This window comes from Pantherophis guttatus, chromosome 2 (assembly GCF_059756535.1).
Source record: "Pantherophis guttatus breed Tessera chromosome 2, ASM5975653v1, whole genome shotgun sequence".
NCBI lineage: Eukaryota > Metazoa > Chordata > Lepidosauria > Squamata > Colubridae > Pantherophis > Pantherophis guttatus.
The window spans coordinates 104,771,587-104,789,022 of NC_142064.1; the positions used below are offsets into that span (position 1 = coordinate 104,771,587).

A 17,436-nucleotide genomic window follows, 5' to 3' on the forward strand; every position below is an offset into this window, starting at 1 on the left:
TGAAGCGAAGGTTGGAGACTGGACGATAGTTAGCCAAAACAGCCGGATCCAGAGAGGGCTTCTTGAGGAGGGGCCTCACCACCACTTCTTTCAAAGCGGCCGGCAGGACCCCCTCACTCAGAGAAGCGTTAACAATCCTCTGGAGCCAGCCTCGTGTAACCTCCCGGGAAGCCAGTACCAACCAGGAGGGACACGGGTCCAATAAACATGTGGTCGCGTTCAGCCGTCCCAGGATCCTGTCCATGTCCTCGGGAGCCACAGGATCAAACTCCTCCCAGATAACGCTCTCAAGATCTGCCTCAGTCATCCCGTCCGGACATACCCAGTCAGAGGCCAGCCCTTCCCGAATCTGAGCGATTTTGTCATACAGATACTGCACAAAATCCTCAGCTCGACCCTGCAAGGGGTCATCCCGCGCTTCCAGATGGAGGAGGGAGCGGGTCACCCTAAACAGGGCGGCTGGGCGATTATCTGATGACGCGATAAGAGCGGCAAAATAGCTAGATTTCGCCACTTTTATCGCCACTAGGTAGGTCTTAATGTGAGACCTCACCCGTGTTCGGTCGGATTCGGAGCAGCTGGTCCTCCAGCTACTCTCCAGGCGTCTTTTCTGGCGCTTCATCTCCCTCAGCTCCTCGGAGAGCCAAGGAGCTAGGTGAGTTCGGTGCCGGGTCAGAGGCTGCAAAGGCACGACACGGTCCAAGGCCCCGGCGGCCGCACTATCCCAGGCGGCCACCAGGTCTTCAGCCAAGTCATGAGCCAGAGTCTCAGGAAATGGCCCAAGCTCCATCTGGAACCTATCAGGATCCATCAGGCGCCTGGGGCGGAACCACCTGGTCGGTCCCGCCTCCCTGCGGCGGGGTGCAGCGGTTAGAAAGTCCAGGTGAAGGAGCGAGTGGTCAGACCATAACAAGGGTTCGATGGCTATATCCCCTATATCAAGGCCACTCAACCACTGACTAGAGACAAAAACTAAGTCCAGAGTGTGTCCACTTGTGTGAGTGGGCTCATGAATTAACTGAGTAAGGTCCATGGCCGTCATGGAAGCCATGAACTCTCGAGCCACCTCAGACGTTTCACCGATAGATGGCAGGTTGAAATCCCCCATGACAGCAAGTCTGGGGGTATCAACCGCCACTTTGGCTATGACGTTGAGCAGCTCGGGCAGGGCCGTTGCCACGTGGCAGGGAGCCAGGTACGTGATCAACAAGCCCATCTGTACTCCACGACCCCACTTCACAAAAAGGGACTCACATCCGGCTATCTGTGGAACAGTGGTCTCCCTTGGATCCAGACCTTCCTTTATAATAACCGCCACCCCCCCACCCCTGCCCTGAGCCCTAAGTTAAATACATAGTCATTGCAAGATGCAAATCTGAGTCCTCAGGACAACATGCAATGCCCCCCCTCCCCAGGCCTAGATGCAGCCTTTATAGCTCCTTCATATTTGCTGCTGAATTCTAAAGTATTATGTCATGAAACTGAAAAAATTATGAAATACCGTACATAAAAGTGATCACATAAAGTATTTATTTAGATAATTTATCTGTTGTCCAATCTTAACTTACAAGGACATTTTCCTAAAAAAGCAGTTCTCGAGCATTAAACAGCATTAAAGAATAATTAATATCAAACATACACACTAAAACAGTACTTTTAAATCCAGATCCAAATTCATAAAAAACATAAAAGGAATCTTCTTGCTTGTAACAAGTTAGTGCATTCTGGGATAACAGTTTAGACTTTCTTTCATTGAAGAAAGCTATTGTATTCCCTTGTCCCCCCAACAATATAGACACCACTCTTGATGAGTCAAGAGGGACAATTTGAAGGATCACATTAGGCATTAGGATCCATTAGGCAAGTAAGCAATGAATGGGGAGAGAGAGATGAATTTTGGGAATGTAAATCAACAGAAAAATAATAAAAAATGGGAAATATAAAGTTTAGGGACTCAGAAAACTAAGTAGGAAATCTGAAAAGCAAAAAATTTTGGGACTTAGGCAACCAGAAAAAAGGGAGGCAGGAGAAAATATGCAGAGCTTTCTGCTTGTTTTTGTTTTTTGTTTTCCATTTCTCTTCAACCAATTCTCAATCTCCTGATCTCTGCAAATGTAGACTCTGATGTCAAAGGTCATGAAATACAAAATAAGCAACAAGATAAAAATAATGAGGTGGGAGGATCCAATGTCCAACAAATGAATATTCTTTCCTTCAATTAAGTTTTAATATGTGTCTAAAGTTGAAGGAATACACCATTATAATGTATCCCACACAATTTTGTGTGATCTTTAGATATGATAAGCATTCCTTATTTGATGCTCTCTGAGCTTATATAAAAATAAGAGCAAACCGCAGTCCCTACTAGCACTGAGGATGTTACCTAGTTTGGTAATGAAATGTCTGCACGAAAACCACCAAGCTCAGAGGACCCCACAGTTCAACCCTAAATTACAAGTATCTTCTATTGATACCTTCCACTATCTTACCTAAGTCTTTAGTAAAAATATTAATGGGTAGAGAGGCCCAGAATTGAACCTTTTGGCATCCCACCCCATTTGATTCTTCATTCTATTTACATTATGTAAAAAATAAAGATATGTCTACCCCATTTCCCACAATCAGTTAAATAAATAATCTAATAAAAAATTAAATAAGGAAAGTTTAGCAAGACGACTTCTTGAGAAATCCATGCTGAGCAATGTTATCAAGCTGTTATATAGAAGACCGTCTCCTCAGAGCTAAAGTAATTTTATTCCAATGTGCATTTGGCCCTTCAATTGGGTTAGTTTAGTTTTAAATACACTTAATGATACAATTAATGTTTTTAATAATATTCTTTTGACATTTATTTATTAAATGTCCAATCATAGACCAAAACAGCAATAAGAATTTAAATAAACCAGATAAAATAAGCAGCAGTAGATTTTTAAAAAACTGTAGGAAAGAGGAAAAAATAGATAATAGCACTATTGTAAATAATATTCATAGATAAAAAGGTCCTCTAGAACTTCTAGAGCCAGTGTAGGAAGCAAAAATTATAAAATTAGAGCACAACATATCATCCTGAACAATCAGCAAACTATAAAAAAAATACTTTGTTGACCTATTAAAACAGACTATGCAATGCATTTCGAAGAATCCCAAATGCTTTGACATATGCTTTCAGAAATCAGTGCAGTCTTCTTGAAATTTCTTGGAACCAGGTCCACATCCACGTCTGTGTTTAAATGTGGAGACCAAATTCTCTTCTGTTTGTTCTTGAGGTAAAAGCATGCTAGTAAGCAAAATAGGATCCTGTTTATGTTCCACTTCATAAAAAGGGCAAGTTTTCAAGTGTACAGCTATGGATGGAATATTGCTGAGTTGCCACCTATTGATAGTTGAGAACAGAGTGCTAAATTTCCAGATCTAGCAAAAGAGATGAACAAAAGAGAATAAGAAAATATCAGTATTGTGATAATAAAATATTGCAAATAACTCTTCCCTATATGAACCAAAGGAAAGCATGAACAATATTTGTATATTAATTATTTCAATAAATTTGTCATGGTGAAAACAGGAAAGTGTTTGTGTTATTTTATTTATTAAATTTATGTGGCCACCGATCTCATTGAAAGAATAAATACTATCTGATTTTTTTAAAAAAATGAAAGATAGTATCAATTATATGAGATAAATAACTTTTTGATTTTAACAGAATATTTAATGATGTATACTGTAAGTGCTTTAGCTCAAAACACTAAAAATCCAGCACCTATTTTTTTAGATGTTGGAAAAGCATTTTATATGATTTCTTTAAAACTCTTGGACAAGTACTGGTTTAGCATAGCTATCCATTGTTTTATAGCCTGCATTGGTTTTTTTTAAAACTACTAAGACATATGTTACTACCCTTTTTTAAAGAGCATTTCAGAATTAGAGATTTTATTCAAACACAAAGATTGTCAGCGTTCCAGAAAGTCCCCAACTCCAAGTAAAAAAGCTATGGAAGCCATATTAGCATCAGAAGCTTCCATGCTGCCACAGATGATGACTATTGTGCTTGTTGTCAGGAAGACTATGCTATCTGTGGTATCTGTTGATAAATAAAGTGTTCTCTATAGGAAGAAACATTTTTATTTTAATGTAATTCCAAGGCCCATTTTTTATCTATATACCATCTGAAGTTGAATTAACAAATTGTTGGTTAAATGCTTTAGTTGAGATGGTTGGAAATGGAAATTATAGTAAAAATTCTAGATAACTTTAGCTATAGATGTGGTATGGGCAAAGATATTAATATATTTTTTATTTGAATGTTCATATTTCCTTGATTCAAATTCAAAATATATAATCCTTTGGATTCATGGAGGATCTAAATAAGATCCAACTTGGAACTAAAGAGAAATTTCCTGACAGTGAGAACAATTAACCCAGGGGCAGTGGTAGGATTCAGCCGGTTCTCTCTGGATCGCGCGAACAGGTAGTGGAGATTGGGGGAGGGTCCACCCACCCGCCCAGATGTAATGCACAACCACTGTAAATGCACAGAAGGCTGTGCACATGCGCAGAGGTGGCACATGTGCTCACATTTGCGAACCAGTAGGGGAAGCAAGTGAATCCCACCTCTGCCCAGGGGTCTCTCTAGTCCATGGACCAACACCAGTCCGCAGCATGCCAGAAACCGGTCCGCACAAACAAGTGAAGCCCTACTCGCAGGGTTGCAAGCAGCACATGAGATCACCCCTCTTCCAGTCTGCAGAAAACCTCTCTCCATGGAACCAGTCCCTGATGCCCACTGGGGGCCACTGAATTAACCAACAGAACAGCTTACCTCCCAAAGCTATGGGGGTTTTCTAGAGGTTTTCAAGAAAAGATTAGAAGCCATTGTCCAAGATGGAATCAAGTATCCTGCTTGGGCAGGGGGTTGAACTAGAAGATCTCCCAAGGTCCCTTTCAGCCCTATGATTCTATGATCTTTCCTATAGATGTTATCACCTAGCCAGGTTTGCAATAGGAAATATTGTCCCTCAGATTGTCAACTTCTAAGTCATTTCTTGTTTCAGGATTAACTGTAATGCACTGTTCTATCTGTGACAAAATTGATATTCAATACAAATCTCTAATTCTAAGTATCATATGATCTTTGAACTTTGCACTGTTAACTGCCAAGCTGCCTCATTTTACACCAGTGGTAAATTCTGACACTTGTAAAAACAGTCCTAGATTTTGTACACTCTAATAATCCAAAAATTATTACACTCTAATAATCCAAATCATATTCTTGACTCTTTCAAGGACGTTATCAGCTGGTACTGTAGTCATAATTACATAAAGATGCTCTTCACCCCAGATGAGAGATAACAATCAAAGAGCTGCATATCTTCTTTCTGAGGCAACATAACATCACACAAAATAGGATGAAACTCAGTCTCCATGCACAGCTTCTACTGACTAACACCAGTCCCTCTTGCCTGAATTTAATCAGTCAGCTGCCTATGGTTCGGCCAATCATTTTGAAATTTGTCATTTGGAGACTCTGACCCTTCATTTGAGAAGTTTAAATCAAATCCTATAATCATGCAATTCTGCTTGTCACAGGATTGTTTAAACTATGGTATGTTCATGCTTAACTAAAATTACAGGTAGTCCCCAACTTTAGACCACAACTGAGCCCAAAATTTCTTTTGCTAAGTGAGACATTTGTTAAGTGAGTTTTGCCCCATTTTACAATCTTTCTTGCCATAGTTATTAAGTGAATCACTGCAGTTGTTCAGTTAGTAACCTGGTTGCTAAGTGTATCTGCTTCCCCATTGACTTTGCTTGTCAGAAAGGTCACAAAAAGTAATCTCATGACCCTGGGACCCTGCAAGTCATAAATATCAGTTAATTGCCACGTGTCTGAATTTTGATCACATGACCATGGAGATGCGGCAACTGTTGTTAAGTGTGAAAAATGGTCATAAGTAACTTTTTTTCAGTACCATTGTAATTTTGGACAATCACTAAACGAATGGCTATAAGTTGAGGACTACCTGCACTTCGTAATGCTAAAAATATCCATAACTTAGAAGCCAGTATAAATATCTCTCTGTCCTTCTATTTGGATAATTCTGCTGTATTTTTCGGTACTCCCAGCACTTACCTTTCCACAGACTCTCCATGATGTTCTTCCATGAGAATATCTTTTCTTTTTCCATAGCAGAAAAACCATTCCTCTTTCATGCAGCAGAGTAGCACAGATATCCCTCATTTGTACTGACACCTGAGCCAGTTGAGACAAGCTAACACTATCCAAAAATCCAGCAATGTACTTCAGAATCTCCAAGGGAAGATTAGTTAGAGCAATCCTTTCATTTCTTTGTCTACTTCTTATAAAGTTACTTTTCTTGGCTTCTGAGAGCACAGGATCAATCTCTGGCTTAACAGCAAACGCCATGAGGTGCTGATTGTAGATAACATTTGTCTTTTGCCCAGAAGGATGCCAAGGATATTGAACAAAAGTGCATCCTAAATAGGCAAGTGGGCAGCGACGCTGGAACCACCCATCTAAGGAGGACTGGATATCTGCATGAACATTCTTGAAATGTGAAGAAAACTCATCTCTCCTAAAAAAGTGGTTGCAGGAGAATGTAAATGCAGAGCTGCTTTTGTTGTATCTTTGGGTTACACTCTCACTATGGAGATGCAGATGGAGATCCAGTGGGTCTTTTGTATCTAAAATATCTGCTAGAACAGCTCTTGAAGAAAAAGGTTGGGCAACAAAGCTGTATGTTTGAGTCCCAATATCCACATATAAGGCATCAGTGGACTTTGTTTTAGATATCTCATGACCTTTTAGTTCCCTCTCAAGAGCGCACAACAGTGTAGATTTTATTGTATTTGACTTGGGAAGTTCCTCAACATCTACGTCCAACTCTGAAGTATCCAGGGATATGCTCTTACCTGGCTTTTTATGTGCCAAAGGATCCCCAAGCTTTGCTCTTTTGCCACAGTAACTAACTGGCGGTCTGAAGGTGGTCTCAGTCTTCAGTTCCTGAACTTCCAGGTTTCCATATACAAAGTCTTTTTCTCTGGGAGTGCAAGCAGGCATCTGACCAAAATGAATGAGCATCCTTCCATGGTGCACCAAGTACATGTTATACTCCCCAACAGGAACCTCATTCTTCAGCCTCTCTAGCACTCCATCTTGCCAAGGAGCCAACCCTGTTTTTTCAGCTGCTAAATTGATTTGATGGATTTTGTTTTTTTCAGTGTCTTCTGTACCGCTGGCTGCTTCCACAGTGCTACCAGAAGCATGTTCTTTACGTGGAGATCCACTTTCAGATGCATTTTTTGTATTGCTGGGTGACAGGTCTGCTGCTTGGCATGCTTTAAATTCTTTACTAAACATATTTTCCCAGCTTTTGTAACCAATCAAATCCACCCCTTCTTTATTTTTTGCCAGATTTTCACGTTCCTGCTGGGTGAGCACAACTGCCTCAGCTTCATTTGTTGTGCCCTGCTCAGCAATTCCTCCAACAGCTTTTTCTTCAAAATAGTCAATATCATCTGTTGTTTCTTCCAGGGTACAAGCCCCTCTGCATTCTGGGAAGAGCTCAGCCATTTTGAGTGCTTTAAAGAGAGCTGCCTGATCTCTCAGAGCTATGGCTACATCCAGGCACTCATCCTTGGACTGTTGCTTCATAATGTTCTCATGAAGAATGGCTTCAGAATCCGCACATGGCCAGCGGTTCCATTCCATAGAACAGGAAACTATGCTGGCGGGGCAAACTTGGAGATGTTTTGCCACTTTAAAACGGGCCATTGTAAAAGGACAGCCATAAACAGAATTTATGCATGAAACTTGTTCCTGGGGACACAGGAGTTTATGATCATCTTCTTTGCACATATGAAAGACAGCACCACAGTGAGAGTGGCAGCTGATCACTACACATGAGACTGAAGGCTCTGCTGGAGCTTGGCAGTATTTGTTGAAACACTTCTCACAGTGCTTATGTAGTCCAAGTGGAGTCTGCCGTCTGCTAATCTAAAGGAAGGCAGGGGAGAAAAGGTGAAGCAAGTATTCAAAGCATTTTGGAACACTGAAACAATGTTTATAGCTAAAAGAATTCTGCATGTTGAAATGTACATGAAATATTTTGCACAAAAAAGGTTTGGCAGATAACCAGCCACTTTCAAAATAACTATGACATGTAGCTACAATTTTAATATAAAAATCAAGTAATTCAGGTTCATCCATAACCAATAAGAAAATTAAGGCTGTCTGAATCATTGCAAAACATAAATCCTGAACCTATAATGAAAATAGAATAGAATAGAATAGAATAGAATAGAATAGAATAGAATAGAATAGAATAGAATAGAATAGAATAGAAATAGAAATTTTATTGTCACTTTAAATGTACACTTAATCAGCATACATTAAAATGAAATTTCATTGAATTCAGCTTTCAAAAGCTATATTTTGCATATACATATATACATACATACATATATATATACATATATATAGCTTTCCTCGCACAAGCACGAAGCCAAAGACCCCAGCCTGAAGATGATGAGTGGGACCTCGTCAAAACGTCGCCAAGATACTCTCAATCTTACATGGGAAAAGACCCGAATACACCAAAACTTGCATATGTGTGTGTGTGTGTGTGTGTGTGTGTGTGTGTGTGTGTATGACATAGAGAAATATCACAATCTAGTTCAAATGTATACATATGCATGGTGAAAAAAAAAAAATCCTGCAAGTTTACAAGACGGATGGCATAAGGAACTAGTTAGTCCTGCTATAGATACTTTGAAAGCTCTTCCCAGAGGGGAGTAACAGAAACAGACCATGAGGTGGGTGTGTAGGGTCTCTAATGATACTTCGAGCTCTAAGCACATAGCACTTAGAAGCAGTATCCTGAGTAAGGGGAAGTGAACTTCCTATAATCTTCTCAGCTGTCCTTACCACTCTCTGTATGGACCTTCTATCTGAGGTACTGCTACCACCAAACCAAACAATGATGCACTTGTTAAAACGTTCTCAATCGTGCCTCTGTAAAAAGTAGCCAGGACACAAGGAGAAAGGTGTGCTCTCCTCATTCGATGCAGGAAATGCAGACGCTGGTTTGCACACTTCAGTAAGGATGATGTTTTGGAGAGATCAGATTGTTAGTTATCTGCACCCCCAGATACTTAATACTATTGACCACCTCCACAGCTGCAGCTTTGATACAAAGCCGGCTCTTTCTAAAATCAACAATGATTTCCTTTGTTTTGTTAACATTCAAAACTGAGTTATTTTTATTGCACCAGTCTACCAAAGCCTTCCACCTCCTCCCTATAAGAATCTTCATTGTTATCCTGGATAAGCCAAGTCATCCGCATACTTCACAATATGATTCATAGTAGACTTGGCACAGCATTCATGGGTGATCAAGGTGAACAGTAACAGATTCAAGACACAGCCCTATGGGGAACCTATACTCAAGGAGATGGAATTAGAACTTTCCTTCCAATTCGCACAAACTGGGGCCTATCAAAAAGGAAATCAAGTATCCAGTTACATAAAGAAGTATTAAAACCTAATAGGCCCAGTTTGTTCACCAAATGCTGAGGAATGATTGTATTGAACGCCGAACTAAAATCAACAAACAGCATTTGCATAATGAGTATTCTTCTCCTCCAGGTGTGCCAAACTAAGATGAAGCACACAGGAAAATGCATCATCTATAGAGCGGTTCTTCCGATAAGCAAACTATAATGAGTCAAATGTAGGGGGAAGGCATGAAACCATATAGTCCTTTATCAATCTCTCAAAACACTTCATCATAATGGAAGTGAGAACAACTGGACGGTAATCATTAAGACATGTAATTTTAGATTTTTGGGGGACTGGTACAATGGTTGCAGTCAGGGCCGGATTTTCCTATAGGCTAACTAGGCTTCAGCCTAGGGCCTCAAGATCAAGAGGGGCCTACACAGTGGTGGGATTCTGGGGGTTCTAGGGGGTTCGGCCGAACCCTTTGTTAAATTGCTGGCCCGCCCGCCCCTCGCCTCCCACCCGCACGGCGCTAGCCTACCGTAGCCAGGGGTAGGCAATTGTGGCTCTTTTACAACCTGTGGTCTTCAACTTCCAGAATTCCTGAGACAGCTTGGCTGGGAGTTGAGGCCACAGGTTGTAAAAGAGCCACCATTGCCCACCCCTTCCCTAGCCTGAGTTCCGCGGCCTGGGATCCACATGGGCTCGCCACGTGGTTCCCCACCGGCTCCGGACGCAAGAGAGCAGGATGGAGAAAGCAGCTTCCACGCCTTCACTCACCCTCACTCTCTGCTCTGTTGGATCGCCGGCCGTTCGCTTACCCCGCCCACTCCCCATCTATTGCTGCCTCCGATGGCTAGAGGGAAAAAAAACTTCAAATTCTTGCTGCGGGGCTTCAAAGGGCCGCCCTAGAGCCAGTGGTGCATCCGAACCCTTTGTTAAATTGCTGGCTTGCCCCGCCCCTCCGCACCACTATTTGCTGATAAATAGTGGTGGGCGAGGGGCGGGGGAGCCAGCAATTTAACAAAGGGTTCGGTGTTTTTTTGTAATTTTATTGGCCCCCGGAGCGTCAGCAGAGGCTAATTAGCCCTTGCTTAGATCGGCTCCCGACCCCCAGCTGATTTGCTCTCAGCTGTTTTGCTCAGGGCTCTTTTGCTTGCTTGGAAAGAGTGCAGAGTTTTTTCCCCCTAGCTATACTGAAAAACGAAAGAGAAAGTAAAGCAGGCTGTTGGCTTTGCACGTTGGAAAATTAGGCAGGCAGATTTCTTTTTCCTCACCAAAAAAGGTAGGTGCAAACAACGGGAAATTTAGGGGAAAAGAGGAGATTTTAAAACACAAAAGAAAAAAAGCTCTATTTAACTAGGGAATTGTAATAATTGAGATACTATTAATTGTATATTTCTGAAAGCAGAAATGGTTAAGTTGTGGTTTGGAGGAATATATGGGGGAAATTATTTGGTTTATTATTATTGGTAAATATAATTAATTGATTTGTAAGAAATTGGATTGCATGGAAATAATTGGAATATTCATGTTCATATTGATTAATATACAAAAAAGGTAGTTATATAACTAATTGATTTATATTAAAATGTTGAATTTATATTAAACAACTAATATTACATAATTAACCAATGTGAGGATGGATATAAAAATAGATGACAATGGGAAGGGGTATAATATAGAATAGAAGGGAAAAATTGAATTTGATTAAGATTAAAGATGAGGATGAAGGGTAATATTGGTTTTTTACAAAAATAGATGAGGAATAAATATGGCAAAAAGGAAATATAGAAATTGTACATTTAATTGAAATGACTAAACACTGTTTAAATTTGTGAACCGGCCAAATACTCTGTTCAAAGAAAATACATTGTATGTTTGTATGTGTGTTTCTAATTATTGTTATTTATTCATACTTGTTCTCTTTTATTTTTTAAAGTTTAACAATTCATTATTTTATCTTAATATCTTTATATTTGTTTGGGGTTGGCTTTCTTCCCTTTCATCTTTTTTATTGTACAGCAATCTTTCTCCTCAAACCTACCACCTCTCTCTTTTCTTTCCTTCTTACTTTCTCTTCCTCCCCCTCTTCTTCTCCTCCCTACTTCCTCTTCCTTTCTCCTTCTCCTCCTCTCTTCCTCCCTCTCTTACCCTCCCTCCTACTCTAATTTCCCTTCCCTTCCTTCATCCCTCTCTATTGCTGTATCCTTTTATGCATATGGACTACTCAGAGGGCTGAAAAAGTTATTTCTGACTGGTCCTCGCACTTTTGACCAGTCCTCGAACTTACAACTGTCCTCACATTTTACGTTTTTGCCCTATCTTGTCACCATGGTGAAGAGAAGCAGTTGTGAAATGAGTGACATGGTTGTTAAGAAAGCTGCACGGGCATAAATGTGAGGATGGTCATAAGTGTGAGGACCGGTCAAAAGTGCGAGGCCCAGTCAGAAATAACTTTTTTCAGCCCTCTGGGTAGTCCTTTTGTGCATATGGACTACTCAGAGGGCTGAAAAAGTTATTTTTGACTGGTCCTTGCACTTTTGACCAGTCCTCGAACTTACGACTGTCCTCACATTTTACGTTTTTGCCCTATCTTGTCACCATGGTGAAGAGAAGCAGTTGTGAAATGAGTGACATGGTTGTTAAGAAAGCTGCACGGGCATAAATGTGAGGATGGTCATAAGTGTGAGGACCGGTCAAAAGTGTGAGGCCCAGTCAGAAATGACTTTTTTCAGCCCTCTGAAAAAAGTCTATGCACATAGCCACGCCCACCCGGTCACATGACGAGCTACCCACGCCTACACAGTCACGTGACCAGCTAGCCATGCCCACCCAGTCACATGATTGCCAAGCCACACCCCCAAATAAGCCACGCCCACAGAACCTGTTGTTAAAAAAATTGAATCCCACCACTGGTGAAAGGGCCTCATAAGTGGAATAGCCTAGGGCCTCTTTTCATCTAAATCCGGCCCTGGTTGCAGTCTTAAAACATGATGGAACCACGGCCTCATGCAGCAAAAGATTGAATATGTCTGTAAGAACAAAGGCCAGCTGGTCAGCACATGCCTTAAGTACTTGCCCAGGGATATTATCGGTTGTGAAATTTATTTCGCCTTTACCCAAGCCTACTTTCTCTTTTAAATGTGATTGTCAGCCTTCAATCAGAGAAGAAGCAACCAGTGTTTGACCAACACTTAATTGGAGAGAAATCAGGCCTAAATTGAACCTGCCTGGAAGCGTACTACAGTTAATCTTCAATTTACTACCACAATTGAGCAAGGCAGTTGTTGAGTTATGCCCCATTTTATGACCTTTTTGCCACAGTTGATAAGCAAATCACTGCAGTCGTTAAGCAAATCTGACTTATCCCATTGACATAGTCTTGGTGGTGCAGCAGACTAAAGCACTGTTAAGTAACACCAGCTGCCTGCAATTACTGCAAGTTCAAATCTCACCAGGCTCAAGGTTGACTCAGCCTTCCATCCTTTCAAGGTAGGTAAAATGAGGACCCGGTTTGTGGGGGCAATAAACTGACTTTGCATAAAAAAGAACACCGCTTAGAGGAGGGGTATATACCTAAGCAGGTATATACAAAAGTATGAAGGCTATTGCTTAACGCATTGTAAGCTGTCCTGAGTCTCCGGAAAAGGGCGGTATACAGTAAATCGAACCAATAAATAAATAAATAAATAAATGTCAGAAGCCAGATGTTACAAATGGTGATCACATGACTTTGGTACAGTGCAACTGTCATAAATACCTTCCAGTTGCCAAGCACCCAAATTTGATCACATGACCATGGGGATACTGCAACAGACATAAGTGTGAAAACTGATCATAGGTCACTTTTTTCAGTTACATTGTAACTTCAAACAGTTTGTGATATGTTTCTTGTTTTTCTTCTCTACATAGCACTTAGATAAAAATAATCAATGAGTAGTCCTTAATGGTACTATATCTACATGGAGGGAAGTGGGGTACCACAAGGTTCCGTCTTAGGCCCAGTACTCTTCAATATCTTCATAAACAACTTAGATGAGGGAATAGAAGGGGAACTTACCAAATTTGCAGATGATACTAAGCTGGCAGGAATAGCTAACACCCTAGAAGATAGGCTCAAGTTCCAGATGGATCTTGACAGACTTGAACACTGGGCTCTATCTAACAAAAATAAATTCAGTGTAGAGAAAAGTAAAGTCTTACACTTAGGCAAGAAAAACCAAAAGTACGCATATAGACTGGGTGAAACCAAGCTTAATACCAGTAAATGTGAGAGGGATCTTGGAGTCTTAGTGGATTGTCTTGATTGCATTGGCTTTTTTTGGCTGCCACTGCTCATATTTAATTGGTTAATTAAATATGAGCAGTGGCAGCCAAAAAAAGCCAGCGCAATCCTAAATTGCATTAATAGAGGGATACAATCAAGATCAAATGAGGTACTAATACCACTCTATAAAGTCTTAGTAAGACCACACCTAGAATACTGCATCCAGTTTTGGCCACCACACTATAAAAAAGATGTTGAGACTCTAGAAAGAGTGCAGAGAAGAAGAACCAAGATGGTTAGGGGTTGGAGGCTAAAACATACAATGAATGGTTGCAGGAACTGGGCATGGCTTGTCTAGTGAAAAGAAGGACCAGGGGAGACATGATAGCAGTGTTCCAATATTGAGGGGCTGCCACAGAGAGGAGGGGGTCAACCTATTTTCCAAAGCACCTGAAGACCAGACAAGGAATAATGGATGTAAATTGAACAATGAGAGATTCAACCTAGAAATAAGGAAGAATTTTCTGACAGTGAGAACAACCAACCAATGGAACAGCTTGCCTTCAGAAGTTGTGGGTACTTCGTCTTCTGGCTGATATCACGGCGAGATAGGACGTGAAGTGCAGATCTCCGCACTTCCACACCAAGTTCTCCCCATTGGAGGGCTCCAAAAGGAGCTAAAGACACCCTATAGGGGTAGTGAAGAAAAGAGAGGCCCCCGGCAGGTTGCGGAGAGTCGCAACTGTCCCGCTTGACCCAAGGCTTTTTTCCCTCTCATCCACAGTGAGGAGAAGAGGAGGCCATCATGGCTGCCATGAAGCTGGAACACAGAGTCAACAAAGAAAATGCAGCAGCGGTATAGATGAACAGTGATTGGAACTGGGTGAGATTATTTCTTTTTTAGAACCCAACCCTAAAAGGAAAAAAAAATCCAGGAAAAGAGATTCTTAGAACTATCTGTTAAAGCGGCAAACAATTACTTAGAGAAAAATCCCAGACCTGAAAAAAAGGAACTAAGGCAAGAAAAGTAAAAAACTGGGAGTTTTAAAACATAGAACATTGGCCTTTTAAACTGGGTAGGCGCTGTTTTGGAAAGACATTTTAAAATGCTGGAACTATCTACTTAAATAACTGACTTTGCTTCCATAAATCAAATTAAAATTAGATTAAACACCTATCAGATTTGAGACAATGCTGAAACCTAAGCTGAGGGTGCCACCTACTGATGAATGGAAAATATACCATACTCCTACAAGTCTGGGAAAATTTCTGATAAGAGAAATAAAAAACATTTATCTGGAGGACTGTGGTGATACCTACTGTTCTATATTTATCTACTGTATGATTACTGGAGGTTCAACTGCGAGAACAAGGAAGATACCTAAGTAAAGAGACTCTTGAATTTTAAGATATATGACTAAACTTATAGAGTGGACTTAAGGAGATATTTGGAAAACTTCCTGGACTACCTAAATGGAACTGATTGAATAAACCTGGGATATAAAGAACTGTGATTATTGTACTCTCTAAGGAGCAACATTAGACCTGAATATATGGTTTTTGGACTATTGAGCAAGAGTGGGATATACTCTTGCTTTAATTTATTTATTTAATTTATTACTTTAATAAGACGAGATGCTTCATCAGGGGTAAATGAGTGGAATTTTAAAAGAAATGGCGTTGATGTTCCATTAATGACATTGTGACAAAGAACCACAGGAAGATAAAGAACCAAATGCATGGCATAGACGGGAAAATAGAAAATATTCTCCAAGGGACAATGGAAAAAGATTGAAGTGTCCAGGAAAGGAAGGTGACAACAGAAAGAATGGAGGTAAAGATAGAACAGACAAATCAGCAAATAAAACAAGAAGACAAGAAGGAGAAGACAATAAAGATAATAATGACTGATGAAACAAATTAAAGGAAAAATATTTTAAGAGATTTAAAAATGGAATTGGATAATCAGGAAGCTACTTTCGAAAGGGAGATAGGGGCTTAGGCAGACACTCTGGAGGCCTGGCAGCATAAGATGGGAGAGATGGGAGAAATATTTAGACTGAATAGTAAAGATATAGATGTTGATAGAGACAAAGGTTAAAGAGAGGAATATGGGAGGCAAGCCAAAAAACAAATAAGAATTGTAGTATTAAAATGGGCAAGAGATTTATTTATTTATTTATTTATTTATTTATTTAATTGGATTTATATGCTGCCCTATCTCCACAGGACTCAGGGCCACTCACAACAATAAACAAAACAAACAAACCATTAAAAACAAAGTCCATGATAAAATTGACAAAAATTCAATAAAACCCCATTAAGTTCTATTAAAAACCCCATCAGTCTAGGGCGGCTAGATGAAATAGCCACGTTTTCAGCCCACGGCAGAAGGAGCAAAAGTCGGGGGCCACCCGGAGCTCCAGAGGGAGTTGATTCCAAAGGGTGAGTGCGCCTACAGAGAAAGCTCTCTCCCTTGGGGTCGCCAGCCGACACTGTCTGGCCGACGGCACCCTGAGTAGGCCCTCCCTGTGAGAGCGCACCGGGCGATGGGAAGCTGTTGCTGGCTGCAGATGGTCCGCCAAGTATCCCAGGCCTAAGCCATGTAGGGCTTTATAGGTGATCACCAGCACCTTGAATCTCACCCGGAGGGCAACCGGCAACCAATGCAAGTCATGCAGGAGAGGTGTAACATGGGAGTGTCGGGACACTCCCATCACTACCTGCGCGGCCGCATTCTGCACCAGTTGAAGCCTCCGAGTGGTCTTCAAGGGCAGCCCCATGTAGAGAGCATTGCAATAGTTGATGCTGATGATGGATAGAAAGGAAATGCCTTTTAATATAATGGTCACCTAACTAAAAGCTAGAATAGAGGTAGAAATAAAAATACACACTTTTACATAATAGAATAAAAGCAATAGCTAGACAGAAAGATTAGAGGTTGAAAGATGCATTATTATGTATGTTTAAATAATATGGTGATTGGCATTAGAATGGCACACTGAAACATTGAACAACTAAATAATGAAGGTTTATATCTCAGTATAAAAATGTGCATCAACACTAGGACTAGTAATGGTGGCCTGACTAAAAGCTAGAATAGAGGTAGAAATAAGAAATAGGGGGAAAATTAGTATACACATTTTTATATAATAGAATAAAAGAAAAACAAACATGTCTATTAACACTATGATTACATACATTTGACTAATGTAACAAATATTATTAACATCATTATTGTTATTTGTATCAAAATGAATGACACCCAGATGCCACACTGTTCATGTATTGATGTTGATGTATATTTAAAAATCAAATTAAAAATATATACAAAAGAAGGTGTTTCATCACTGGAAGCTTTCAAGAAGAGACTGGAATGCCATCTGTCAGAAATGGTGAAGGATCTCCTGCTTGGGCGGGGGGTTGGACTAGATGACCTACAAGATCCCTTCCAACTCTGTTATCTGTTAAAAATAACTGCTGCAGGTGTACTAATATGTAAGTGGACTGTTTGAATGTACCAGTGGATAATTTGGGAAGAAAAAAAGAATAAGCAAAAAACAAGTAGATAAGAAGAAAATAAGAAAATGTCTTAATTGTCCTCTTAACTGATTAAAGAATTTGAAACAGGCTGTTTGCTCTACAATATCTC

At 40.4% G+C, this 17,436-nt stretch overlaps 1 protein-coding gene across 2 annotated transcripts in view; it reads right to left on the bottom strand.

Moving 5' to 3' along the window:
• Positions 1-1,507: 1,507 nt before the first annotated feature.
• Positions 1,508-17,436, bottom strand: part of FBXO40 (F-box protein 40) — a 36,376-nt gene continuing 20,447 nt past the window's right edge. For both annotated transcript variants that reach the window (XM_034411092.2, XM_034411090.2), the window contains 2 exons: positions 6,128-8,011; positions 1,508-3,411 (listed from right to left, as the gene is read on the bottom strand). In XM_034411092.2, the coding sequence (XP_034266983.1) occupies positions 3,166-3,411; positions 6,128-8,011 (2,130 nt within the window). In that variant the 3' untranslated portion in view covers positions 1,508-3,165. The remainder of the gene's footprint in view (positions 3,412-6,127; positions 8,012-17,436) is intronic.